Source organism: Lissotriton helveticus, chromosome 11, assembly GCF_964261635.1.
Source record: "Lissotriton helveticus chromosome 11, aLisHel1.1, whole genome shotgun sequence".
NCBI lineage: Eukaryota > Metazoa > Chordata > Amphibia > Caudata > Salamandridae > Lissotriton > Lissotriton helveticus.
Window position 1 is genome coordinate 926036672 of NC_136072.1, and position 27656 is coordinate 926064327.

Genomic DNA, 27656 nt, shown 5'->3' on the forward strand with positions numbered 1-27656 from the left:
TTATCAAATTTCTCCGGAAGCCCTGTTTCCTTATGAAAGTTATGGAATGGTTCAGCACTACTCGGCCATTTGAAACAGGAAAGGAGACATGACTCAAAAGGCAAAAGTGCACTGTCATATTACAGAACACATGCAGAGTTTGAAAAGTTTAGATAAAAGAAAGTTTCTCAAATGTTATGCCTGCCTCTAGGAGGCATATTTTTTGTGTGCAAAGTCTTGTTTATTAGTGGCATGCTTCATCATCGTGTCTCATCCTGTTCCCTATAAATCAGGGTGGGCTAAATCAAGTTCCAGAGAGTAGTTTAGATAATTTTTTTATCTAAAGTATCAAGACTCTGGCAGGATATTATCTACAGTGCTCCCTGGAAACAGTCTCGGGTCCGAACAGAGATTTGAGCATGAGGGAGAATGAGGATCAAAACTTGGAATGGCACATTACATAAATTAAGCTTGATCCTCACTGCAATTTGGAATTACACAAGGGGCTACACATGTGCGCACTGGCCTTGTCGGTAAAGGTGGTAGTGCAGGTGCAATGCCAGAGATTCATCTGAATGTAGTCCAGGAACACCTTCCCCTGTCACACGTCCTCTCTGTATTTTTATGTTCAGTGACCTGAGGTTGAAAGCTTGTTTTCACTACACATTTGACTGCCCCATACTCAACCCCATAAGAAAGCTAACATAATAAATATGGCCTTTTTTAAAAAGACCTGAGTTGTAATGAAGCACTTGGGCTTTAAATAAGTAACAACACTTTTGGTAATACTTGTATAAAAAAACAAATAAATAAAATAAATAACATCTTAATAAGTTTTTAACCCCTCTCCCCCTCCTCCCGCCCACAAGCAGCGCCCACCCGGAGGGCTTGCTGCAGTCCCTTTGGTTCAGTGGCATGCACATACAAACACATTCACAGTCCTCCGCACTCCAGATTTCTAGTAGAGGGGGTCCTCGTGGAGAAAGCGGAGGTTTGTATTAGTGAAGTTTAGCATGTGTCCTTTGTTATTGCTGTGGCTTTTCCAAAGATATCACTAGAGCCCTGCTCTGATCCACTTTGGTCAGTTCTTTGGCTTTTTCTACGCAAGCTCTAACCCGGCCCAAACAAGTTTGGCTTCTGGTATTAGGCGAGATTTTGAATTTTGGGGCAGAACGGCCATAGCCTATCGGGCTTCACAAATTGCTATGCTGGGTGGGTCCAGAAGACAGTACAATCATATCCTTACTCATCAAACAGTATTGCACAGTGTATGAATTTTACGGCCAATATTTCACTCCGTCAGCTCGGTGTTGTCATTAACTTAACCTGTGCCCATGCCTATGTAAGTGTGCCAGAATATTAGTCACTTCAGATATAAATTGTGTGTACTTATGCAATACTCTGCAGCCTTTTTTCTTCTGATCAAAAATTTGGCGAGCCGGCTTTCCATAGTATAAATCCACTGAAGTCACATGAAAATGGTTACAAAGACTGCAAGTCAGGTTTGAGATGACGGCTTTGATGATGGCGGTGGTGTTACCCAGCAGGTCAAGCAGATCTTGAGCATTTGAATTAAGCATTGTCTGCTCTTGGGTGATGTTACCAAGCGTCGAATTCAGGTAGACAAAGATCTGGAAGAGTTGCACAGCTCTCTCTTGGTGGTCGAACCGACTTGCATTGAAGGCAGGAAAGTCAGTGCTGTGTGGATTGCAAAGGGCATGCACATCTTCAGTGTTGAAATTTTGATAGGAAACCTGAAAGTGAAAACATTGGTTACTTTCTTATTAGCACTCATACTTAAAAATACATCTACTTCATGCCAAAGGGGAGACCTAATACCATCATACAATTGGCTATCTGCAGTTGAGTATATTTTTAATAGGTTTCTGCTCATGCATAGAAAGCAGAACCTCTTACACGTTGGAGGGGTGTGGTACCAGAATATCATCTGACTTAAATATCATGCATTCAATATCATTTACAAAAATATCACCTCATTGGGGTTAATATTAGAAAATCCAAGCCCAATGGAGCAAGATTTTTGTAAAAGATCTGAAGAACGCTATATGTCAGAAGATATTCCTGACTAACACTTTCGGATGTACAACCCATGGACAGAAGGCAATTGAGCCTGTGTGTTCTTATGTGTGTCTGCAACTGCGTGTACATGTGTTCACACATAAGCTCTATTATGGGACCATGTTGTAGGTCCTGCCCAACTGCGCCACATAAAAATCGTCTATGGTCCAGTGAACTATGAGATCCCATCTACATAACCATTAACAACTCTTTTAGTGTCTGCTTTTCAAATGTTTTGTCCTTAAACATTTACCTCGGTGAATGTTCAACATCTATCTGTACTTCCAAGAGTCCTTGGGGAAGGACTGTGTTTGTGTGTGTGTGTATGTGGGCACACTCGGGTATCTGCACGTGAGAACTGAATGAGAGTTTTCTCACAGCATGTGAAGAAGGCAAAACAAAGAAGGAAGCTCCGAGGCATTCTCAATTTAAGTGGAAAACGTTTACAAGAAAAAGAGTTCCATTAAAAAACCAGCAACATTTCAACCTTCTGCTGAAGCATCTGTTTTAGCTTACTCATATCCATGGGCATATTCAGAAGTAAAAGTAAACTATCACATGCCACTGCAGGAGGTGACGCAATCGAGGCAACAGCAAGGGGATCCCAGCAGTGTTGACGAGAATGTTTAAGCAGGCCTTGCGCGAGCCTGTGTGTGCGAGACGATTTCCACTTGGCTTGTAAAATTGCATCATATAAAGAGTCATACTCCACACTATGAGGATTGTTCATCACAGAGGGTCAGTCTGTGCGTAGGAGTTTGTGTCTGCTTCAAAACTGCAAACCCATCCACCAACAGAGGCATCATTACTTGTGTGTGCTGACATATAATACGTTGTGTAGGTGTCTGTCATGTATAAATGCATCTGTGCGGGCATATGTCTGTGTGTTTTTGTGTGTGTACGTGTTTGTGTGCTGTGTCTGTGACCATCAGCATCTTATCTTGCAAGAAGTGCATCACGTGAAAGGGTTATGGATGTTTGTGAGCTGTGTTTGTGCCTAGTAGCTTCTTACCCTATACAGAAAACATCATGCGAAAAAGAGCACACACCTGTGTTCGTCTGCTGTGTTTGTGCCCACCAACGAGATGTGGAAAAAGGCTCAATAAGGGAGGGTGGGGAGCGGATGCTCACCACAGCGTCTGCTTTTTGGGGGGATTAATATAGGTTTCTGGAAGGTATCCGCCACTGAGGGGTCAACCAAAGAGTAGCAAACTGAAAGCAGGGTCTGAAAAGCCATAGTGGGAACAGGAAGCAGTTAGAAGGCCAAAGTGTCAGAAGGTGGTGCAAAGTGCTGACAGAGCGACCGATCGATCACCGCTCTACTTAGTGTACTCTGTATTCGCATGTTGCACACGTATTATGTCTTCCTAAGTAGAAGTTGGTGGGGTTTTTTTGTTATTAGAGTTGGTGGGGTTTCTTTTGTTATTGGAGTTGGTGGTTTTTTTGTTATTAAAGTGTGATGTCATCACTATGAATAATATTTTGCTCGATGTTTGGCTGGTGACTGCTTTGGCACTGCACTAGGCTACCTTTCTGTGAGTGCTCTTAAACATATACTGATTTCGCCTGGAGTTCGTGGACTGAAATGCCTTTAAATCCCCGTTAGTTTTACATATTATCCATGCAGATTTAAAATATACAAGCTCTGGGATTCAAAACTAGTACAGCCAATGAGGCCTTCACTTTGTGGCGTGTCACACTTATAAAAGACAGAACACCCATTGCTACACATGGCTAAAGTTTAGGCCAGAGCCGGTAGGAGTTGGATTGGGTCGTGTCAGGAACAGTTGATGTCGGCCAGCATCGTCTGCTCCCCCCGATGCTGCAGGGACCGGGCGGGGGCGCTGTGCTTTACACGCAGCTTCTGTCCCTGTTATTGCAGCGGTTTCACCGGGTACAGTACAAGTCTGTACACGGTGAAACTGGGTACAATGTGTCTGGGCCCAGAATGGTGAGGTCCAGAGACAGTGGGCTATTTACAGTGAGCCAGAGCAATGTCCCACCTGGAGTTGGTGGGATACACATTTGATAATGAAGGTCTGATCGCATGTGCATCAGGCCCTTAAATACTTGCATCTCTTGGTGCCAATGTATCCACAAAAATAAAACCCCAACGAATATATTTCCAAGTAGCTGGGACCCAGCAAGCACGGGATAAATACCTGTGCATCCAGGAAGCTTTCTATCAACCATGGGAAGACGATGCAGGCATGCCTTGGTCTTCGCATTTGGAACTTTATCCCCATTGTGTTAGGGCTGGAAATGTTATTTAGCATATTTACATCTAAATAAAATATAAACCTGCTTTAATCCACAACTTCCCCAGCTGTTGATCTCTCAGTTGGTCCAACTGAGAGATCAGCAACTGGGGAAGATGTGTATCATCATGTGTGCTGTATCGATTCCAGCCTTACCGTAACTCTCTCACTCCGCGTAGATGCTACTTTGAATTCAGTCTGCATGATGAACCTCCCCAGTGACTCAAACCAGATTTATCAGCCTGCAGCATCCATACCTAGTTCATGCATTCATACCAGCACCGAGTACCCTCTAGGAGGACATAGACTTACGTAGGTCTGGAAGAGAAGATTCGCCGACACATTGAGCATCTTGAATTGTCTGTGGAGCTGAGCCGGGATGTTGTCACCGCAGTGGCGCAGATCTTGGCAGATGGGGCTGGAGGAGTCATGGGGCAATGCCCGGGCAGCCACCAGCTTCAAGTGATGCAGAAGTAGGATTGGTAGGGCTCCTGTGCATGAAGAACAACACGGGTCAGAGGAACACAGGGAAGAGCAGTCAAGCAGAGCAGACATCCGTACAACACCCATTGAACCTTAGAGGCACTTGTATCAGCACTGCTATCGCACGTGTACTCTGGGTAAAACCCTCCATTTGCATGGTACCATGGCGCGATGAGTGTGAAGTAAATGGCATAGTATAGCAATACCCTTATGCTGTGGCACATTATTGCACTGTAACATTGAAACTAATGAGGACAACGCTACCAGCAAGTGCCAATAAGAGTGTGGTGGGGAACAAACTGTGGTATGTGCTATGGTGGGTCTGTAATGGAGAACAGACTTTCAGAGAGATCTGGTGAATTTATTGCACACTACATTCTTTCAAAATAGCATAAAGGGCTGGGAGTGGAGCACATTATTTTATAGTGCCACCTAGCTATTTTGATAAGTAGGCTGCAGCAGTGTCATGTGGTATTTGGTGTGAACTTTACTCTTGCATATTACTGGTGTGGGAATGATACGTAACATTGTTGTGCGTGGTGCACTGGGCCTACTAATGCTAAATTCCACACTGGCTTTAGCGTGGGACACTCTATGTCAGAGTGGAACTGCTGGATGTAGTATGAACACACTTTCCAGCAGTGCCACTAGGAGATTAGTGTTGCACACAATAAACTCTGGACTAGGTAAGTTTGAGTTCACACAGATTTATTACAAAGTTAATGTAGGAAGAATTTCTTCACGTTGCTACTGTGCCAGTAGGGTTAGTGTGAGGCACTCTGGCACAGTGAATTACACTGGCACAGCAGTAGAGGCAACTCAATATGCAACCTGGCTTAGATTAGGTTCATGGTGCAACTAGCATGAAACATTGCATGCCACCACATTAAAATGAATACAGAATATACTGTTTAACAGTTCAACTGTGCTATTCCAACAAAGCATGCTCTCATAATGACATTAATTATTGTAATGCCTACATTTACACCTCCTCCCCCAGCAATTCCGAAACATAGTTACACCATCCAGCAAAAAAGTGTTATCTGTTTTGAAAGAGTACAGAAATCCTGGCTTTGGTACCCAACGTCCATCAGTATTAAAGAAAATAAGGGGAATGAAGGCTGTGCAAAATTAAGTGAGAGGCCCTATAACTCAATTGCATAACATTCCATTGGGTAGTAGAAAAAAATATTTTTTTAAAAGCTCTTAGAAATGGCAGGTGTAAATATTATTCCTGCTACCCAAGGTGTAACTAACCATCATCAACATTGAGTATTCAGTCAGGCCACTTCACAGACAAAAAGGAGTCATGATGTAAAGGCGTGAAGATTTTCCCTCGCAAACCTGGTGTACCTTTTCCAAACTTAGGCGGCATTTGTGACGGCTGGGCAGTTTACAACAAGAATGCAAGAAAAATATCCCATACAGTAGGCTTTGTGCAAACATTCTCATCAAAATCCACTTTTATTCTCTTGTAAAAAATGTCTTGTGAGAACCTTCTCGTGGAAAAACATTTAAAGAAGGAATATCTACCAGCTGACAAAGACATCCAAAGTTTACAAAAGGTTACAACCTTTGCGAATCGCTAAGATTGTAATCATCTTGGGTGAGATTCAAATTTTGCCCACCTCGATTCAGCATGTGCCTGTTAATGTAATCAGCAGCCTAGTAACGGTGCCATGGGCTCTAGTGCACACAAAGAAAATGCCCTCTCGACACTGGTTGAGAAGAAAACTCCATAATTAGCAGGGTTCAGTTTGTCCCTGGAGCCTCTGGGCCTCGGTGCCACTGCTCCTGCCACTCCATTGATAGCTACAAACTTGATTATACTGCATTTCCTTTTTCGACAATTAGGGGTTTAAGAAAGCACACATCAAAACTTGTACATAGAAGAAAATCTGAATAGGATCATAAAATACCACTAATAGTTGAGTCAATTCCTAGAATCTTGGTTTCAACTTAAAGAACTGCTCTTCAGAACGTAACCACAATGAACACTCTGGTTACCATTGATAACAGGCACAACCAGTCGTTTATGACAGAACACTCCCTTGCCTTCAGGGCTAGTTCAACCAGGCTTTAGTGACCGAGAGCTTCACTGTAAATTCTTGGAGTACTTTGAAAGCCGCAGTCCCAAATTCGTGAAAAGATAAGTGCATTGATCCAGAGAATTTCGTAGGGACTTGCCACCGGTGCTGCTGAGAGAGCGCAAACTGATATAAATGTATGAGTACATCACACTTACCTATAGTAAGCATAATTTATGAAGAGAAATGCCATGAGTGCTAATAGTATTTGCGAATATATCCCACAGGTATAGCTAATATAGAGATTTAAGTAGAAGTGGAACTAATACAGAAATGTGTGACATTATATGATTTTATTAGACGTGATTATTTTGAATCTATGTCGTGTAGCTGTTAACACATAAGATGGTCTGTGGTAAAACGCAGAACGTGGTAGGCCACAGGGCCAGAGCTGGAGCTAAAAGGGAAGGTGTTTCTTTTCACGACACAGATTGTTTAACGTTTTTGGTCATTGCATTAATGGGCCATGATTTATAGTAATGTTTTCTAAATAATAGAATAAGAGTTTTAACATGCTTTAAATAAATGAAGAAGTTGAATGCTATAATCATAATGTGAAATATTGTAGGCCTGAAATGTTTTAGCATTGATTTACACGTACATGTCTGGGCTGAGAAATGTTGCAAGCCTTTTTCTTTTTAGAAGTATATGAGAGTTGGGTTCTTGGCGGCAGATATCTGTCTGCAACAGGAAAGGGGGGATCCAATTATAAGTGAATGAATAGAGGTCTGTTCAGTAGACGGCCCAGACATGGAGGAGGGTTCTGGAATGTTTAAGGGGTATCAGCGGGCCGGAGAAGAATCTGAGAAGCAAGGTCAACTCTAACGTCTGAGGCCCAATACAAAGCATCATGGAAAAAGCCTGAAGTTGCACCACGTGAGAGGCGTTTCGCAAGGGGCGTCTCAAATGTTGTTGACTGTTTTGTATTAGGGACAGCACCCCTGGGTGGAGTTAGAGCAGAGACCTGAGGACCCTTTAGAGAGCGGATGGGTAGGCAGTGAGGGGTCATGACTGGAGAACTTTAGGTTTTCACCAAGAGACTTAGAGTGGGTGACTTCCCTTGGGGGTCATTCACTGCTGACACCTTTGTTAGGTTGGGATTTGGTTAAGTAGGGATACCATCTAGAACAGGGTAGGGACGCCTAACCTGTGTTTGTTTTCCTCCAACCTAAATGAAGGAGCGATATGCGTCTATGCTTATAGCTTTGCTATTTTTAGAACTTGTGTTAGTGATTTCTGTTGCTCGTCTGAGGGCTTTTCGAGAGCACATGTATGTAATTGGACCTGTGTATCTCGTGAATCTCATTCTGAGATGCTTGTATTTGCAGCTCATTATATCTTTACAATAAACTTTTGAAACCTAGAAGTTGTCCGTGATCTTTAAGAGTAGAGTCCTTTATTGGGTGAACTAACTTGCAGATAGGTGTACTGTTTTCTTCCAAGACAGGCAACAAAGGTTCAGTCGACCAGATCGAGGTTTGGATCAATAGAGATAAGGTATCGATCAAAATCTCGCCCTTTCAGTTGGTAGCTATAGAGGATGGTTGCCTTCTTGAGGACGGTGACCTAGGCCAGGTTAGCTTACCCCAAGGCCCCTAGAAATCGATGATCGGAAGAACAGCCCGCCGAAGAAGATCCGGATGACGTGAGACAGAAAAAGCAGCAGTATCGGTCGAGAGTGAGTATAAAGGGTTATGCGTGTTAGATTGCGGTGTTTTGTATTGTATCTATGTTGTAATGTCTGGCGGAGTTGAATGTCTGTAGAGTGACTGTGGAACAGGTTGTGAGCGCGCGCAACCGGTGGAAATCTTAAGTTCAAGGAGAGCTTAAGTGGTTCGGGTGTATCGGACACCCAGAGTAATTGTCAACTAGTGTGAAGGGGGTCATGAGGTACCATTGATCACCCGAGAGACCGAGATAGGGGGAACGTAAGAGTGAGTGCGTGAGTAACGGACGCTGGTCGGAAGTTACTGTGTGTGTAAGCAACCTATCAGAGAGACGATAGACATCTCGTCAGTTGTGTTGACAATTACAGATAGACTGTGGACGTACAGTCGAGAGAAGTGACCGCTTGGTCGGAAGTAGTCATTTTTCAGTGTATGAATGGGACGCATGCATAACCGGGAGACGAGTTGAGAAAGGAGGGGTGCTGCTGCGAAGCGGAGAAAAGAGACGTCAGGTGGTGTCGCGCAGTGATTGGCTGACCGGAGAAAGACCGCGCTGTGATAGGCCAGCTAGCGAACACGTCATACAGGGTCGCGACGTGATTGGCCGACAGGAGAAAAACCGCGCTGTGATAGGCCAAGCTAGAAAAGCCGCGACAGGATTGGTGGATTGTCATCAGGAAGTAAACAGAGTAGCGAGGCTGGATTTTGTGCGCATAATTATGAAGTGTTTTAAATGGTTGAAAGCGCTGTTTAAGAAAGAGAGGCGAGGATCGTATGAAGGGGAAGAAGCCCCGCCGGAGGGTACGCCAGCTCGTTACATGGCAGTAAATGTTGGGTTGCATACGATCCTTTGGATATCAGAGTGGAGTAAGATTACTGAAGGAAATGAGGAACTGACGTTCCCGAAGTACGGGACGTTCAGATTAGAGGTGTTACATCGATTGAAATCAGTCATGACCTCAAAGAGACCCTTGCCTAGACCAACCCAGTTCGAAGCCCTTGATGCCTGGCTTAGGGCAGCGCATGAAAGGAATATGAACAGACGACAAGAAAGGGTGAAACGCTCGGTAAGGGCAGTACAGGATGCCAGGTGGGATGCAGATGCTAAAAGATGGAGAGTGCATAATTTGGAAATAAATAAACTGTACCCAGTGTTAGAGGCGCCAGTAAATAAAAGCCCCCTAGAAGAAGATGATGAGAGCGAAACAGAGGACAGCTTGATAAACAGATTACTGACAGACAGGCCACCCCCGTATAATAGAGCAGGGGGAGAGGTCGAGAATACTGAAGGAGAAAAGGGGGGCAATGCAGGAGAGCATAGACCGCTTCCCAGTTCAGAGTGGGATCCTGAGCCAAAGAAAGAGTTGCTCCAGCCTAGTCAGGTGCAGCAGGTGGTCGGTAGGTTTGTGGTACAAAGAGCGCCGGAAACGGAAAGTGCCACATCCTACCCATTACCAGATGCACTACAGGTACCTGTTACCATAGGTCCTATAATATCGATATATGACCAAGAGAGAGCAAGAGGGGAAGAACGGGTACGGAAAGACAGAGAAAGAGCAGAGAAGGCAAGGAGGAACGATACCACTAATTCCCCAAGTCAGATGCCGATACCCAGAGAGTGGAGTACCCCGATGCACACAGCAGGGGACCCAGGAGGAGATCCTGGGGGCCCCAGATGGCCAATGGATCTGAGGGGATCTGGACGAAAATCCTTTCAAGAGCTAAATGAGTACATGAAGCAGTGGGACGATGCAGTGAAGGCTCAAAAGTGCATCAATGCTGCAGAAGCAGAAAGGGAAAGTCAGGACAGCCGAGCACGGACTCACTGCGGGGCTGGAGAGAGTAGCCCGGAGTGGGACTGTAGAGGGAGTAGGGGAGTCACCCATTGGGCCCGGAGTGGAGGTAGAACAGACCTGGAAAACGGGGGCCCCGGGAGTGAAGGGGTGGCGCGCCCAATACTCAGTGAAGGGGAGAGGAGAGCGCAAGAGTACAGGAATAGCTTTAAGTGTCCACACTGTGTGCCTGGCACCAGAGAACAGAATGGGAGTTGTGAGAGGTCGCACCATAGTCCCTGTGATGACAGAAATGAGCGCAGCCCAGGGAATATGGGGAACCAGGAAGGATCGTATCGGATACTGAGCGATACGAGGCAAAGGGAGTGTAGCGACCAGAGGGAAAATAACAGAGAGATGTGCGGTGAGAGGAGAGAAGAAGATGAGAGTGGGCAGAGAGAGAGTAGGGATAACAGGCCCGTGTTCCATCACCTTCCAAGATCGGATGGCCGAGCATGGGACCTGGAGAGATGGGAGCAAGGGAGGCCACCCATTAATTCTCCTGAGCCCAAACGCAGAGCTCGAAGTTGGGATGGTAGGGAGACCAGTGAGCCCCCTTCAAAAGACATATTGCGAGCTGAGATAAAAGCCAAGAGACTTGATGTCTCCAGCTTAAGGTCAGATCTGGATGACATGGTAGATGGTACCCTGCCTTTAGAAAGAATGGAAATGTATGAACAGGATGAAATACTGTATATGGCAAAGGACATCACACGAAAGGCGAGAGCAGTCCATGAGAAGTTAGTCGAACTAGCAGGCAAATATATGGTGGACTTGTCAAGAACCAAAGCATTACAGGGTAACCACAGGCTACATTACTCAGATCGAGATCTAGATGAGAGGAGAACGATTGGGCTGAAAACACACATAAGGGAACTGATTACTGGAATAAGGACATGGAGGGCACTAGATAAATGGGAAGAGAGGTGGTCCAAGAAAGGGACTGGCAGGAGAAGCATGATTGGTATGACACCAGGTCAGCAGGGAATAGAAGCTTACCCTTTGCGTGAAGTTGCCAATGGGAGCTATGTACATGTCCCTTGGAGTAGGGGAGATTTAGCTGCTTTTACCACATCTTTCCCCAAGTTACGAGAGAGCCCCGTGGAGTGGTACAAGCAAGTCGAGAGGTTTGTAAAGATCTCAAAAGTCCTATGGATAGATCTGAACACGCTGTTTGACATTGTAGTACCAGGAGATCTGTGGACAGCATGCAAGGTTAGCGCTGAGTGGCCCACAACGGAGCCAGAGAGAGATGCTAGGACTAATGGGCCGTCCGAGATCGTGATGGCAAAATTCGAGAGAGTGATGACTTGGCTGAAAGAAAAAGTGCCAATGCAAGACATAGATTGGGTCAGAATAGACAGAACGAGACAGGAACCCAAAGAGACAGTTCACGAATATTACGAGAGATTGCTGAAAGCGTTTAAACAGTATAGCGGCTTGGATGTAATGGATCCAAAGGATATAGGGCAATTTGTGTCCAAGTTCGTCCTGGGACTGAGACCGGATATTAGTTTAATGATTCAGCAACACTCGATTTGTTGGCAAAGTAAACCCCTAGATGAAATACTGAGATATGCCAGGTACTGCTGTGATGAGGTAGACTCCAAGGCTAAGAAACTAAAAGAAAAACTGATGGTGGTACAATTGCAGACAGCAGGAAAGGGGGGACCGCAACAACAGCAGCAAGGGACAGGTACAGGAGGTAAGAAGCAGTACAGTCAGAACAAGGGTAATGAGGAGAGTACTACCTTTAGACCCAGAGTAGACATAGCTACCTTGAAGAAAACGACTAGGTGCCACCAGTGCAACGAGCTGGGGCATTGGAAACGCGAGTGCCCTTACAATGTAGAGATAGGAGAGCAAGAGATAGAGGAGGAAGAGGTCCAGAGCGCACCTATGAGAGGGGCGACGCAATACCAAGGAAAGGTGCTCAAAGGGGGGGGGGCTCCTCCCCGAGCCCAGTTCCCGCAACCTCCTCGAGTAGGGAGTATGGGTAAGACCTATAGACAAATGCCCCTGTTTGTGGAAGGTGAAGAGTGCTATTATGTGGACCCATTAACTGGACAGAGAGTGGAAAGAGAAGACTGCACCCTTGGGGCAGCCTTAGAGGTAGATCAGAGGGGACCCTATGTTGAAGCAGAAGTAGCAGGGTGCCCTACGACATTTCTGGTGGACACAGGAGCCACTAGATCCACGATCAGATCAGCTGCAGTTCCAGACCTGCCCATGTCTGGAGAGACCATACAGGTGGTAGGGGTCGCAAACAGGAGAATAACCAGCCAATTGACAGAACCGGTACAGGTGAAAATAGGGAAGTACAGCGATGAGCACCAATTTGTGGTTTGCGATTCAAGCCCTGTGTGTCTGCTAGGAAGAGACCTGTTGTGTAAATTGAATTGTACTATATACTGTACACCCCAGGGAGTGGAGGTATTGACTAATGATGATGATGCAGATTTCAAAGTTGCAAACTCAAGAATATGTGTGGAGCTGTACCCTACTTTGACAGTGGATGAGCTTCCCTGGGACTTGAGAGAGACAGTGGCATCAGAAGTATGGGATTTCACTGGGGAAGAAATTGGATTGGTCAAAGGGGTGGACCCAGTGAAAATTGTAGTGAAACCACATGCTGAGTTCCCAAGAACACCCCAGTATAAATTGACTCCAGAAACGATTGCAGGCATAAAACCCGTGATTGAGTCCATGATTAAACAGGGAATACTGAAGGAAATCGTGGGTAGTCCATGTAACTCCCCGATTATGGGTCTGCAGAAACCAAATGGGAAATTTCGGATAGTGCAGGACCTTCGAAAGATTAATAACATAGTCGTTTCATGTTGTCCAGTGGTACCGAATCCATCAGTGATACTGTTTCAGATTCCATTCCAAGCTGAGTGGTTCACTGTGATAGATCTTTGTCAGGCTTTCTTTTCGATCCCTTTGGACGAAGATAGCCATTTTCTTTTCGCATTTAAGCTGGAAAATCGCGTCCTAACATGGTGTCGTATCCCTCAGGGGTATACAGAGAGCCCATCGATCTTTAACCAGCTTTTGAAGAAAAATCTTGAAAGTCTAGTGCTGCCCCAGAAGTCAGTTCTGGTCCAGTACATAGACGACCTCCTTGTGGCGTCAGAAACAGAAGAAGCTTGCAGGGAAGACTCCATTGCTTTGTTAAATCACCTAGCTGCCAATGGGCACAAGGTGTCCCCGGGAAAATTGCAGTACTGCCTGACAGAAGTACAGTACTTGGGACACAGAATTGAGAAAGGCAAACGAAAGGTGTCACCAGACAGGATAGAGGCGATCATGAAAATGAATGCGCCTCAGACACAGAGAGAGGTCAGGATGTTCCTAGGGATGGTGGGTTATTGCCGACAGTGGATCGTGAACTTTTCACTGAAAGCAAAGCCCTTGCAAAAACTGACGCACAAAGAGGTGAGTGATCCGGTACCATGGGACAAAGACTGTTTGATGGCATTCTTACAGCTGAGAGAGGACCTGTGTCGTGCTCCGGCATTGGGAATGCCTGATTACAATAAACAATTTTTTCTTTACTGTTGTGAGAGAGAAGGTTGTGCGTTGTCTGTGTTGGTCCAAATCCATGGGAATGCCCGTAGACCAGTTGCTTATTTCTCAGCTACTTTAGACCCAGTAGCCGCAGCGTTGCCCGGATGTCTCAAATCCGTTGCTGCAACGGGTGTCAGCATTGAAAGATGTGAAAATATCGTTATGGGGCACCCGTTAGAGGTGTGCGTGCCACATTCTGTTGAACTGTTGATGACCAGGACCAAAACACAGCATCTGACCAATAGCAGGCTCACGCGCTATGAGCAAGTTATTCTTGCTGCAGAGAACGTGACCCTCAAGAGATGCTCTGTTTTGAACCCTGCTACCTTAATGCCACTTCCAAATGATATTGATGATGATGATGAATATACAGACCATGACTGTCTTGATGTGACTGAACTATGCACCAAACCCAGACCCGACATCGTAGATGAGCCACTGACCGACCCAGACGAAGTTTTCTTTGTCGATGGCTCATGTGTAAGAGACGAAGTTGGGCAGTTGAGAGCAGCGTATGCTGTTTGTACAATTGAAGGAGTTGTGGAAGCAGGGTGCCTGGAAGGAGTAAACTCCGCTCAGGTAGCCGAGATTATTGCCCTGACACGTGCTTGCTTAGCAGGCAATCAAATTCGAGTCACCATCTACACCGACAGCCAATACGGGTTTGGGGTAGTTCATGATTACGGGCAGTTATGGTCTCAAAGAGGGTTCATGACTTCTTCAGGCTCTCCCATTCGCAATGGAGAGTTTGTGCGCCTGTTGTTAGAAGCATTGCAATGTCCAGCAAGTATCGCAGTTGTAAAGTGCATCGCACATACCAAAAATGAGGACTTTGTTTCGAAAGGCAATAGATATGCAGATGAAGTTGCGCGGTATTGCGCGGAACAAGGTTACTCTTTCACAGAGGTGGATGTGGGTGGAATAAATGTAAGAACCGAATTAGCCATGATACTGGAAACTGTTGATACTTGGGATGAATTGTCAACCATGCAAGAAAATGCTCCTGATTCAGAAAAGGAAACATGGGAAAAGGCAGGATGTGTAATGGGTGAGACTCATTTTTGGGTCTCAGCAGACGGCAGAGCAGTGTTGCCCAATGAGATGGTGAGTCCAATGGCTAGACTCATACATGGTCCCGTACACTTAGGGAGAGATGCTATGCTGAGAGTGTTTAGACAGACTTGGTACAATCCTAAGTTTAGAATAGCAGCAGAAGCAGTGTGCCAGCGTTGTGTGACCTGCCAGCAGCTGAACGTAGGAAAAAGAACACCAGTTGCACTAAGTCACATAGGAAGGTCTGGAGGTCCATTCAACAGAATGCAGATAGATTTCATTGAAATGCCAAGATGCAACCGCCTCCGCTATGTCCTGGTGGTTGTTTGTGTGTTCTCCAGATGGGTTGAGGCATACCCTACACGTAGGTGCGACACCCTCACAGTGGCTAAGTTACTGCTTAGAGAACTTATCCCTCGTTTCGGGGTGCCGGCCTTTTTGGAATCAGATAGGGGAACACATTTTAACAGCGAGCTTGTGAAGATGATTTGTGTTGCACTGAATATAGACCAAAAGCTCCATTGCAGTTACCGACCAGAAGCCTCAGGAATTGTGGAACAGATCAATGGAACGATCAAGTCCAGAATAGCTAAAGTCTGTTCCTCAACGACCCTGAGTTGGCCTGATGCCCTGCCATTAGTCCTTATGAGCCTTCGTAGTACCCCAGACAGAAGAACAGGGTTGTCACCACATGAGGTGTTAATGGGGAGAGCAATGAGGCTGCCATCTATTCCAGCTACTGCACTGTTAAATATCACAGATGATATGATCCTGGACTATTGTAAGGGGCTGTCTGACGCCATGCGTTCTGTGTCCCTTCAGGTGCAGGCTGCAGAGGTTCCAGCGTGCCAGGGCCCTTGCCATGACCTGTATCCTGGGGACTGGGTCCTGGTGAAGAAACATGTGAGAAGAAGCTGCTTGGATATTCGTTGGCGTGGGCCCTACCAGGTCATCCTGATCACAAGTACAGCTGTAAAGGTGGGAGGCCTGCCCAACTGGATACACGCGTCGCATACGAAAAGGGTTCCAGCACCTCTGGAAACAGCTCCTCTCTCGGATGGACGTCCAGCTGAGGACCAAGAAGCCATAGAGGGGGCTAGCCAAGCTGTAGAGGTGCCAGTGGAAGCAGGGAACGAGTCTGACCAAGCTGAGGACGGTCAGTACAACAGCGAAACAGAAGACGCTACAGAAGGAGAAGACAGCTGGGAGTACGAGTCTGACCCTGACAGGTCTGAAAGAGAGCGAGAACAGACCAGAAGGAGAAGGAGTAGAAGGGCACGTGGAGAAGCAATTTGGCCGCAAAGAAGAAGTTCTAGCCTGAGGTCAACTCCAGAAGCAACCCTTCCTCCGATATCAGAAGACTCAGACCCAGAAGAAGGTGCTCAGGGCGCTGAAGCACCAGACCGAAGGAGGTCAAGAAGAGTGCGTGTGCCTAACAGAAGATACTCCACACCTGAGTGGACATATCTGGCGACAAATGTCTGTGAAACCGGAGACAGGGAGGATCCGAGCGGTGGTGGTGTCCAGTTCTGAGCCCATTATCACCGTGGAAATACAACTGTTGGTACCCGGTGTCGAACAAGAAGGGTCACTAACATTCGTGCTCCCCAGACCTCCCCGCCTCAGCAAGTTAAAACACATGTTTCTTACAGAATTGCGATTCCCCGACTTTGGTACAACGATAACAGCACATGAAGAGCATACTCTTCGCATGGAAATATTGAACTATGCTATTGAAGCTGCAACCACAAATCTAATAGTCGATTGTTAAAGGACTTTGTAAATAAAGCAAGCAGAAGAAAAGAAGATTACCTAGCGCCCAGGAAGCAGAGAATTTTAGGGAACCCCTTGAGTGGATGGAGAAGGGCTAGGGTTGTCTTTTTGAACTGTGAAAGGACTTTTGCGAAAAAGGCTGTCAGCCTCCAGCTGTGTGGATTCTAAAGACAAAAAAGGATTGAAAGAGACTGTAAAGGAACGAGAGGAAAAGAACTTTTTTTTGCAAAGAGAAAGGGAAAAGCTAGATTGTCTGACGAAATGGAGGCCGGCACCCCGAACCGCAGAGCTAAATGTATAATAGGTACACTAATAGTAGGAGTGATAATATTAATAGCTTTAGTGGTAACAATTTCTTATGTAAAGGGACATGAGGAAGAGGTGAAGGTAACTGATGTGAATTCTGTAGTAACGCTTACACCCACTGTTGCTGGTGAGAAAAGGGAAAACACTCAAGAGAAAGCGTTATTGGCTGCAGAAGCCCGCAGGTTACATGTAGACGAGTCCCAAGGAGACTTTAGGTCGAATGCTTATGCTAAACTTTTGTATGAATACGTGGATGCCATGGAGGTTAAGGATTGCTACGTCTGCATGCAGTTGCCTGCGTCTGTAGATGAAGGAATTCGATATCATCACCTCCCTCTGACATATGGCATTACATGTAGCTTATTGCTTAGTATATTTTATGAGAGAGATAGTTTTGAATACTATTTCTCCAATTATGATTCTGTGTTGCCAGAAGTCCCGAATTATAAGCAGATGAATAAATGGGATTACTGGAAGAGTGAAGACAGATTGGCCAAGTTCTTCATTCCTTGGATTACCTTAGATACTTCACATGCCCGTAGAAATAATCTGACATGCAAGGTGTCAGAAGTCGAGAAAAAGTTCATAGGGCAGGTGGATGATCGTTACAGGAGACAAAAGATTTTGAAGAAATCAGGACAAGGGAAATTAGATTGGACCGAGGAAGAGAAGTCACATAAGAGAAAGGGTAGTAGTGGTCCAATAGCTTTAGATAAAACGCAGAGAGGAAAGTTATGTCTTCACCGAGCCAAAACGTATTATGAAAATGTATACGTGGGTGAAGTTGACTGTGAACATGCTTTTAATTTAGAGTACTACACTAAGGATTTCCTGAAGGGAATGCAAGTGATTCCAAATGTGTATTTTGTATGTGGAAGAAATGCTTACGTGAGACTACCTGACAACTGGTATGGATCATGTTACTTGGCAATTGTCTTCCCCAAAATATATCATGCACAAGACTTAGTGATCATTGAGGGTCAGACATCATCGAGGGGAAGGAGAGATGTAGGTGATGCCGAAATGGTTGGAGATGTCTTTGGAGCTATGTTCCCTCTTTTGGGAATAATCCTTAATGATGTTAAAATTAGACGACTGGCAACAGTTGTCGACAGGTTGTCTGCCAGCACTGCTCAGTCCTTAATGCTGGTAGAAGGAGAGATGCAATCGATAAGGGCTATGGTTCTTCAAAATCGGCTTGCATTAGATGTCTTATTAGCAAAAGAGGGCGGAGTCTGTAAGGCTTTGAAGGTCCAGGAATGTTGCACTTACATTCCAGACCTTTCAAAACCCCTTGAGAAGGTTATTAAGAACATAACTAATATACACAAAGAGATCGAAGACTTGAGTAGAGAAAATGTCTGGGAAAAGGTGGGCCACGGAATGAGTACAGTTGGAGGGTGGTTTTCCACCTTAGGCAAAGGCTTTATATGGTATATCCTAAAGCCTATCATCATAATATTGATCTGTGGGATAATATTGTGGGGATTGGTGAGGGTATTCAAATGGTACAGAGCAAGAAGGTCAGAAAGGGCCCAAAGAGAACAGTTGCAGAGATTGGCTGCCATACAAGATAATCAGTACAGGAGTCTGAGAGCTCTGGAAGCGCAGAGAATGCCAGCCATAACTGCAGTTTAAAAGTTAGTGATGACCCCGAGAGGTCATCAAAGGGGGGAACTGAGAGAGCGCAAACTGATATAAATGTATGAGTACATCACACTTACCTATAGTAAGCATAATTTATGAAGAGAAATGCCATGAGTGCTAATAGTATTTGCGAATATATCCCACAGGTATAGCTAATATAGAGATTTAAGTAGAAGTGGAACTAATACAGAAATGTGTGACATTATATGATTTTATTAGACGTGATTATTTTGAATCTATGTCGTGTAGCTGTTAACACATAAGATGGTCTGTGGTAAAACGCAGAACGTGGTAGGCCACAGGGCCAGAGCTGGAGCTAAAAGGGAAGGTGTTTCTTTTCACGACACAGATTGTTTAACGTTTTTGGTCATTGCATTAATGGGCCATGATTTATAGTAATGTTTTCTAAATAATAGAATAAGAGTTTTAACATGCTTTAAATAAATGAAGAAGTTGAATGCTATAATCATAATGTGAAATATTGTAGGCCTGAAATGTTTTAGCATTGATTTACACGTACATGTCTGGGCTGAGAAATGTTGCAAGCCTTTTTCTTTTTAGAAGTATATGAGAGTTGGGTTCTTGGCGGCAGATATCTGTCTGCAACAGGAAAGGGGGGATCCAATTATAAGTGAATGAATAGAGGTCTGTTCAGTAGACGGCCCAGACATGGAGGAGGGTTCTGGAATGTTTAAGGGGTATCAGCGGGCCGGAGAAGAATCTGAGAAGCAAGGTCAACTCTAACGTCTGAGGCCCAATACAAAGCATCATGGAAAAAGCCTGAAGTTGCACCACGTGAGAGGCGTTTCGCAAGGGGCGTCTCAAATGTTGTTGACTGTTTTGTATTAGGGACAGCACCCCTGGGTGGAGTTAGAGCAGAGACCTGAGGACCCTTTAGAGAGCGGATGGGTAGGCAGTGAGGGGTCATGACTGGAGAACTTTAGGTTTTCACCAAGAGACTTAGAGTGGGTGACTTCCCTTGGGGGTCATTCACTGCTGACACCTTTGTTAGGTTGGGATTTGGTTAAGTAGGGATACCATCTAGAACAGGGTAGGGACGCCTAACCTGTGTTTGTTTTCCTCCAACCTAAATGAAGGAGCGATATGCGTCTATGCTTATAGCTTTGCTATTTTTAGAACTTGTGTTAGTGATTTCTGTTGCTCGTCTGAGGGCTTTTCGAGAGCACATGTATGTAATTGGACCTGTGTATCTCGTGAATCTCATTCTGAGATGCTTGTATTTGCAGCTCATTATATCTTTACAATAAACTTTTGAAACCTAGAAGTTGTCCGTGATCTTTAAGAGTAGAGTCCTTTATTGGGTGAACTAACTTGCAGATAGGTGTACTGTTTTCTTCCAAGACAGGCAACAAAGGTTCAGTCGACCAGATCGAGGTTTGGATCAATAGAGATAAGGTATCGATCAAAATCTCGCCCTTTCACTGCCAAATGACGGGGTTGCCAAATAACAAGGCAGCTCAGCTCTGATTCCATCTTATTGCTCTTTCTTCCAGACTGCTACACTTTCTCTCGCTTTATTTCACTGTTGTAGTTTCTTTTTCATTCCGGCTTTCTCCCTTATCACTGATTTCCGATGCTCCTCCATCTTTCGCCTTTTTTCTAACCTTTCTCTCTCTTGCTCTGTGTCAGAGTATGAGTTTGAAAAATAAGTTCTAGTTCCCAAAAATGAGTAAATGAGTCCCGTGGACCATCACCAGCAGCAACTGACATAGGTTAAGCACTAGACAGGTCTCTAATAAGAGTTGACTGGGAGGATAACATGAAGTGAAGATCTGTTGAACTTCAAGGCACATTAGCCACTGTTACATTTATGTCATATTTGGTAGCTGGCCCGGGGTGACACAGGGTCTGCGCAGCAGGAATTCAGGGCCAAAATATCGGAATACGAAGCTGAGGCACATAGAGAAGTACAGTTTAAGGGTAAACACTGGAGGGCCCGCGCGTACAATGAGGGAGGGAGACCGGGTAGGGCACTGTCCATGGCAGTTCTCATAGCGCGCGGCTCTAACACTATCCTAGAATTGAAAACGACGGATGGGCAGGCATGCAGAGATTCAGCTGGCATACTTGACACACTCCAAACACACTATGAACAACTTTATACATCACGAGCGACTGGGGACTTTGACCTGGATGGCTTTCTGGGGGATATAGCGCTCTGTTGGATAAGCGATGCCCATAGACAGTTTCTAGGAGCCCCACTCGAACTAGATGAAGTGCGTGATGCCATAATGTCCTTAAGCAATGGGAAAGCACCTGGTCAAGATGGACTTCCCGCAGAATTTTATAAATGTTATGTGGATGTCATGGCGCCTGTCTTGCGAGAGGTGTTTGAGGATGCCTTAGAAGAGGGCGTACTGCCGAGATCCATGAGAGAGGTTGTAATCACATCTTTGCTTAAGCCGGGTAAAGATGCCACTCAGTGTGACTCGTACCGTCCCTTATCGCTGTTGAACTGCGATGCCAAAATCCTGGCCAAGGTGCTCGCCACGAGACTCTCTCTGCTCATGACCACGCTCATATTGCCGGATTTGTCCCCACAAGATCTACGTCGCACAACCTCCGTACTGTTTTCTCCCTAATCCAAACAGTTAGCCCTGAGATACCACTCGCTGCTGTCTTTCTGGATGCATCAAAGGCCTTCGATTCCGTGGAATGGGGGTTTTTATTTACGGTATTACGGAGGATGGGCTTTCCCCCGATATTTGTGGATTGGGTGCGTTTACTGTACACAGCTCCGACGGCGAGAGTGCTAGCGAACGGACTCCTTACGGATACTTTTGCAATCACAAGGGGTATTTGCCAGGGGTGCCCCCTCTCCCCTATAGTCTTTGCCATAGTGATAGAGCCGCTGGCCTGTCGCATTCAACAGCTACACAAAGCCAGCGCATTTAACTGCTTTCAACGGCAACTCTCCATTTCGCTATATGCTGACGATGTCACGCTGTACGTCAAAGAGCCCCAGAATACCTTGAACACACTATTGCGGGAGTTTGTCGCCTTTGGTGCTCTTTCTGGCATCTCTATCAACTGGAATAAGTCCCAGTTTTTCCCCCTAACACCTGCTTTGTCCGAATTCCTGCTTGATTATCCTCTGGAATGGTGCTCTTCGGAGTTGCGATACTTGGGGATACAACTCTCGAGAGACAAGGGAGACACATTGTGACTGAACTATGGAGTGGCTATAACTAAACTGGCGGATTCGGTGACCCGTTGGGTCAAACTACCCTTGTCCTTGGCAGCTAGAGTCTCCCTCATTAAAATAGTGGTCTTACCGCGTTTTCTATATATGTTCCTCAATATACCTTATCACCCGGTTGCTTATTTTTTCAAAACCCTACGCTCTGAGCGTATACGTCTGGTATGAGGGGGCAAGCAGGCGCGTCTTCGATGGGCGGTCATGACACAGCCTTATAGTATGGGAGGTTTCGACATCCCTGATTTTGAAGTGTATTATATGAGTGCACAGGCACACTACTTGTATTATTGGATGAAACCTACTGCCTTCATGCCGCAGATTGCAGCGGAAGACTGGATTGCCCACCCACTGCCATTGGACGGTGTGGTTCATGCCCCCATTTCGGTGTTGGAAATGCAGACGAACACGGTAACTTGTACAATGGACGCATGGCATAGAATAGGGAGACGTTTACAGACCCCGCTACTTTATACGGCTCGATTACCACTGACTTATCACCCTCAAATGGCGCTCTTCCAAGAATTGGGCTTCCGGAACATGTGTCGCCGTTTACGAATTCAGACGTGGGGCGACCTATTCCACGATGGGACATTTCGTTCTCGGGAAGATTTCTTTGGGGATAGTACGCCTACCCCTTTAGAGGTATTCTATTTCCTACGGCTGCGAGAAGGCCTGAAGTCCTTACTACCCGAATTCCCTCGCGAACCCCCCAGTGTTGCCCCGCTTACGGTTGTGCTGAGTAGCACGGATGGTGCACATCTGGTGTCCAATATATATAAATGCCTCCGGACAGAAATACCGGTTGTGGAGAGTACGGCTAGGGCGCACTGGTCACATGACATTGGCAGGGACATCACGGATGACCAGTGGGAATACTGTTGTGCCCTATCAGGTGAGGTGATGTCTAGTTGTCGCTTTAAAATTAAAGCGACAACTAGAAGAGGTGTGGCGCCGCGGCCAGGGCGACTGACGCTGGAATCTGGGGACCACGGTTCGATCCCCGGCTCCGGCGGCAGGTTAGCCCAGCACCATGTGACTCTGGGCAATAGCTCGCTTAATCTTCCCGACGGCCCCCAGCGCCTAGAGACCCTTACGGGTGATTGTGCGCTTTACAAATGTGGACTTTACTTTACTTTACTTTACATTACAAGTTCCTCCATAGGCTGTATTACACGCCTGCTAGGAAGGTCAGGTTTGGATTAGCTGACTCGGATAGATGTGAGAGATGCGGACAGGAAGGGGCGGACTTCCTCCATTTAGCATGGGATTGCCTGCAGGTTCAGGAGTATTGGTCGCAAGTTAGTGAGGGCATCTCCCTTATGATAGGGATTACATTGGAATTGGACCCGCTGCTGTTCCTGCTGGGTTATACTGCACGCATAGCGAGGACTATTAGGAAATACACTAATGTCGCACTGTTGTTGGCAAGGAGACATCTGGCCTGCAGGTGGGGGCGGGGGCATGCCCCTAAATTCAAAGACTGGTTACAAGATATGTTATACTGTCAGGAGCAGTATGGAATTTTCTCAGAGTTGCTGCCTCTGACCTCTAGGCCGGCTGACATCTGGGGACCACTGCAGGCATACCTTCTCTTAAACACAACACAGGGGACGGAGGGAGCTGATGTTCTTGACATGACCCCAGCGGTAGCATCAGGATAGGTACAAGTGCGATATATATAGGAGCTGGGCAGTGGGGGTGGGGAGCCTGATGGCCCCACTACCGTTGTCCTATTGGAGGTAGAGGTTACCGCCCGACCAGCATTTCTGTGAAACTGCATGACTCTGCGGGGTGGGTAGAACTGCGGGACCATGATCAATTGTTGCTGTGAACTATAATGCTGATGTGCTCTGCTTCTCACTCAAACCGCTATGTACTAGGAATGTGAGGCCACTACTTTTAGGGGGCACAAATACATCATGGGTCGGATTATTGCTATGCTACGCATTCGACTGCTGTGTTGTCTCTGTTGACACCTCCAGTGTTCCATGACCTGTGTCTCCGTTTACTACCACCTGACTACTTGTCAAATTACTATCTGCCCTATCATGATATAGCTACTGATTTCATGTTGAGCTGTTAGATGGGTCCGAATAATTTCCCTGTGAATGTTACTATCGTCTTTACCATTGCAGTACTGTATGTGTATCGCTGCCGGCCTAATATGGTTGTAGGCACACTGCTGTGTATGAGAGCACAAATGACAATAAAAGTTTATAATAAAAAAAATATATATATATATATTTGGTAGCTGGCCAACATGATCTTTTGTGTCATACTTCTCCGATGAACTTAGACAGCAAATGCAGAGTGACTATGAAGTCCCCCAAACACATTGCTTGCAAGCCACATGTATAAATAAACACACATGTGCTCTGAATAGCACCAATAAGCTAAATATTACACCTGAGTGCATCACCAGATGTGACAGAGTACCAGGCAGCATGCGCATGGTATGAAAGGCAGTACATGCTTGGAGATGACTGCATCCCTTCATCATGAGTTGGTACATTTTATGGCCCTGCACAGCCAGCTCAAGAGCACTCTTTCCTCACCATACCAACATCCAACATACAACTTTAAAGTAGTCAGCTGCAACACACCACTCTTTATACGTACATACTAGCTATATGTCTGGCTGGCAATGCCTATCTTAAAAGCAGTTTGCACTGGCCTCAAAATGGACCACTAACCAACAAGCTCAACGAAAAACAGTAGTTATTGGGCACCTCTATCAATGTGCATACAACAGTGTAATCTTTATATGGATAGCACACATAACTTCACCATTGAATAACAACAGCCATTGGTAAATGTGTCTCTTAACAAACAAATTTCTCCTAACCACACACAGCTACGCACTATCAAGCAACCAAAAAGAAGAGAACATTGGAAATTACGGAATCTTAGGAAAAGGACATCCAGATCAAGAAAGCATGACAGTAACACACTAATAGAACAAGGCACTTTTCAAATGTCAATAAACATAGTAAATACTCTCTAATCTCAAAGCTTCTGCATTTTGTGTTGTTTTCAGAAGCAAAACGAGACCCTGAGAGATCTAAACAAACCACAAACATACTGCCTTCGCCGTATACGGCTTGGTTCTCCTTCGAACTTGTTTTGCCAAGGAGAACCCAAGAAGCAAAGATTCTCAAGTTTGTCTGCAGAGCGAAATTGAACAGGTGGATTTTTTTTTTTTTTTAAAGATGGATTTAGCAACTTTATTAATTTAATATTTTCACCAACCCCAGTCACTGCACAGAGCAGGAGGTAAAACCAGGATGGTTGTAGCATATTCTGTTCGTTGCTTGCAGGCACTTCATATAACTTCATTTCCCACACAATGTAGCATCATTTGGAAATGAGTGCACCCGAAATTGGGGCATTTTCGCCTAGAATAATGGTTAGGTGGCCTCTGTAAAGAATAGCACTGCTACCTGCAGAGGACAGATTTTTTTGTAGCCAAAGGGTATCATAAAAGGACCCACTGGTTTTCACACCTGCTTTTTATGGGCACTGTGACACAAAAGACTCCTCCAGGCTTGGTATTTCCTCTAAGCACCCGCTGTAGTTCCCCAGCCACTTCCACACTACACTTCCACAAAGGACGCAAGTAAAAAAAAAAATCAATGCAATTTCATGCCAAATAAAGTGATGTTCAATATGCATTTGGTAGTATAACTCGAAAAGAAGGGGTTAAATCTGTGCAATGAGATAACTTACATAGATGTAACTAATACACGTTTAAGTAAGTTGCATGCCTCCTCGGACAGACGTTCCTGTAGGCATATTAAAGTAGACTATGCCACCTCTACCTAGCTCCCTCCTGCTTTAGCAGAGAGGTGAATGCAGTAGGTAGGTTGAACCTGGAGATAACAGTCGCCCTGGAAAATCATTTATTTCATTAGTGCGCCAAAAGTCGAGTGTAGCAAGCAAGCTCGAATCTCTCTTAAATTGGATTATACATAGACTGGGTAGTCTCACTTCAATAAAAAGAAATGCGGCCATGCGTTCATTTAGCAATTACATTTTCTAAATATATTTTTAAAACATCCATTGCAAATATAGGCTGTCCTGAAGAGAAAATTTAAATTTCCCATGCAATGCCGTCCAGAGGGAATTATTTTTCTGCAGCAGGAAATCAGGTAGGTGTGCATAAAAAGCGCGTCTGCGGCTGGCTGGGCTGAGGGTCCATTCACTTCTGTACCTGCCTTGGCAGAAGCCATCTCAAAGGGGAGCTTTTCCTATTGAGCCATCACACCTGCCCATCACACCTGCCGGTATACACTCCTCAGCAGTGCCTACAATTTGATGCGCATCACGCTGCTTCAGCGATCTCATTCACGCCGCTTCCTTTCTGACAAGGATAAAAGGGGTAGGAGTGGTGCACTGTGTCATCACCTACAAATCACCCAGCGCCCTCCGGGGCTGTGAGGTGTGCGTCTCCACATCAGACGCGGTACAAAAGGAAGCCGCGAGCTGCCAAGCACAGCTGCCAGCAGAACTTGGCGCCGCAGGTTAGTGTAATGACGTCACTTCCGCCGCCCATTCAGGCTCATGGCCAACACTTACACAAGACTGGGCATAGTTGCACAAAGCACATAAAAAAGTTAATATATTTGTTTTTAACATTCTTAATATACTCGCATTTCGGATTCTCAGATAGTACGAAAAGGGTCTTACCTGACAAGAAGTGCATGGCGAACAGCAGGTTACAGAGGGGACTTGGAGAGGGAGTCTAGCAGCTAGGAGGTTCTGAGTGGTTCTTGTTCAAGTTGGGAATTTGGCTCATATATATATACACACACACCCAGTGAGCAGAAGTAAATTAAAAAAAACCACTGCTTGAAGATGGCCACGCGGTGACTAGCAGGAAGTAAACTGGAAACTATGAATGATGTTCGTGATGTCATTAACTATGTGTGTGGTTAGCGTAAGTTTCCTTATGTGAAGTTAACTTTCTAATTTCTGAATTGTAGAAAAAAGAGGGAGTGGGAGGAAACAAAACTGGGCAGACGAAAGATAAAACACTCAGAAATGCCTCAGCTATCTGAACTTTCACCACAAACAGAGCTCTTCGTGGCTTGTCTGCTGAATGCTGGTGTGCAGCCCCCTGAACGTAAGGGATATTCTTCTGCATTGACTCATCCCAAGTGCTGGAATACTATCTCGTAACTTATTTTTCCCATAGTCATGGGGCAAACATAATTAAACTTTGTGGTCTGCTGGTTGATCAGTCTTCCCCTTGTGGGAATTCTCCCAATGGGCGGGTGCTGCGAGGACTTAGACAGGGCCTCTGACTTCATCTGAAGGGAGACTACCACACATACTGTATTTTCCACCTGTCTAGCTGTAATCACTCTCACTTCGCATACAAAATATAATATGACCCAGCTTGAACTTTAAATCGAAAATCATTGGACTCAGTTTTTTGGGGTCATCACAAGGTTTTAGTCCTACTCTTTCCTGTCTTTCTCTACACTCATGGGTAACGTGGCTGAGTGGGGGAAGATGCCAGTGGATTATGGTCACAACATCTGCCTGGCCCAATTCACATCTAGGCTCTCCCTTCTAGCCACCTGATGTTAGTGAAACCACACAGTTGAATGCACATGCTTCAATAGAGTGTAATAGGCTGCTTTATTGTGACAGGTCTGAGTTCTCACACACTACTGCACCAGGCTCAATGTCTTACAAAA

At 45.5% G+C, this 27656-nt stretch overlaps 1 protein-coding gene across 2 annotated transcripts; it reads right to left on the minus strand.

Annotated features, from left to right (window-relative positions):
• Positions 1-811: 811 nt before the first annotated feature.
• LIF (LIF interleukin 6 family cytokine) lies at positions 812-26737 on the minus strand. 2 transcript variants are annotated; one of them, XM_078665997.1, is made up of 3 exons: positions 26641-26737; positions 4629-4807; positions 812-1733 (listed from the first exon to the last, which is right to left on the minus strand). In XM_078665997.1, exons 1-3 carry the CDS (start codon positions 26654-26656, stop codon positions 1296-1298), a joined length of 633 nt encoding a protein of 210 aa, XP_078522123.1. In that variant the 5' UTR covers positions 26657-26737; the 3' UTR covers positions 812-1295. The 2 variants fall into 2 exon arrangements, with proteins under 2 accessions (XP_078522123.1, XP_078522122.1); XM_078665996.1 differs by lacking the exon at positions 26641-26737 and having other exon boundaries at positions 4629-4902.
• Between the last annotated feature and the right edge of the window lie 919 nt (positions 26738-27656).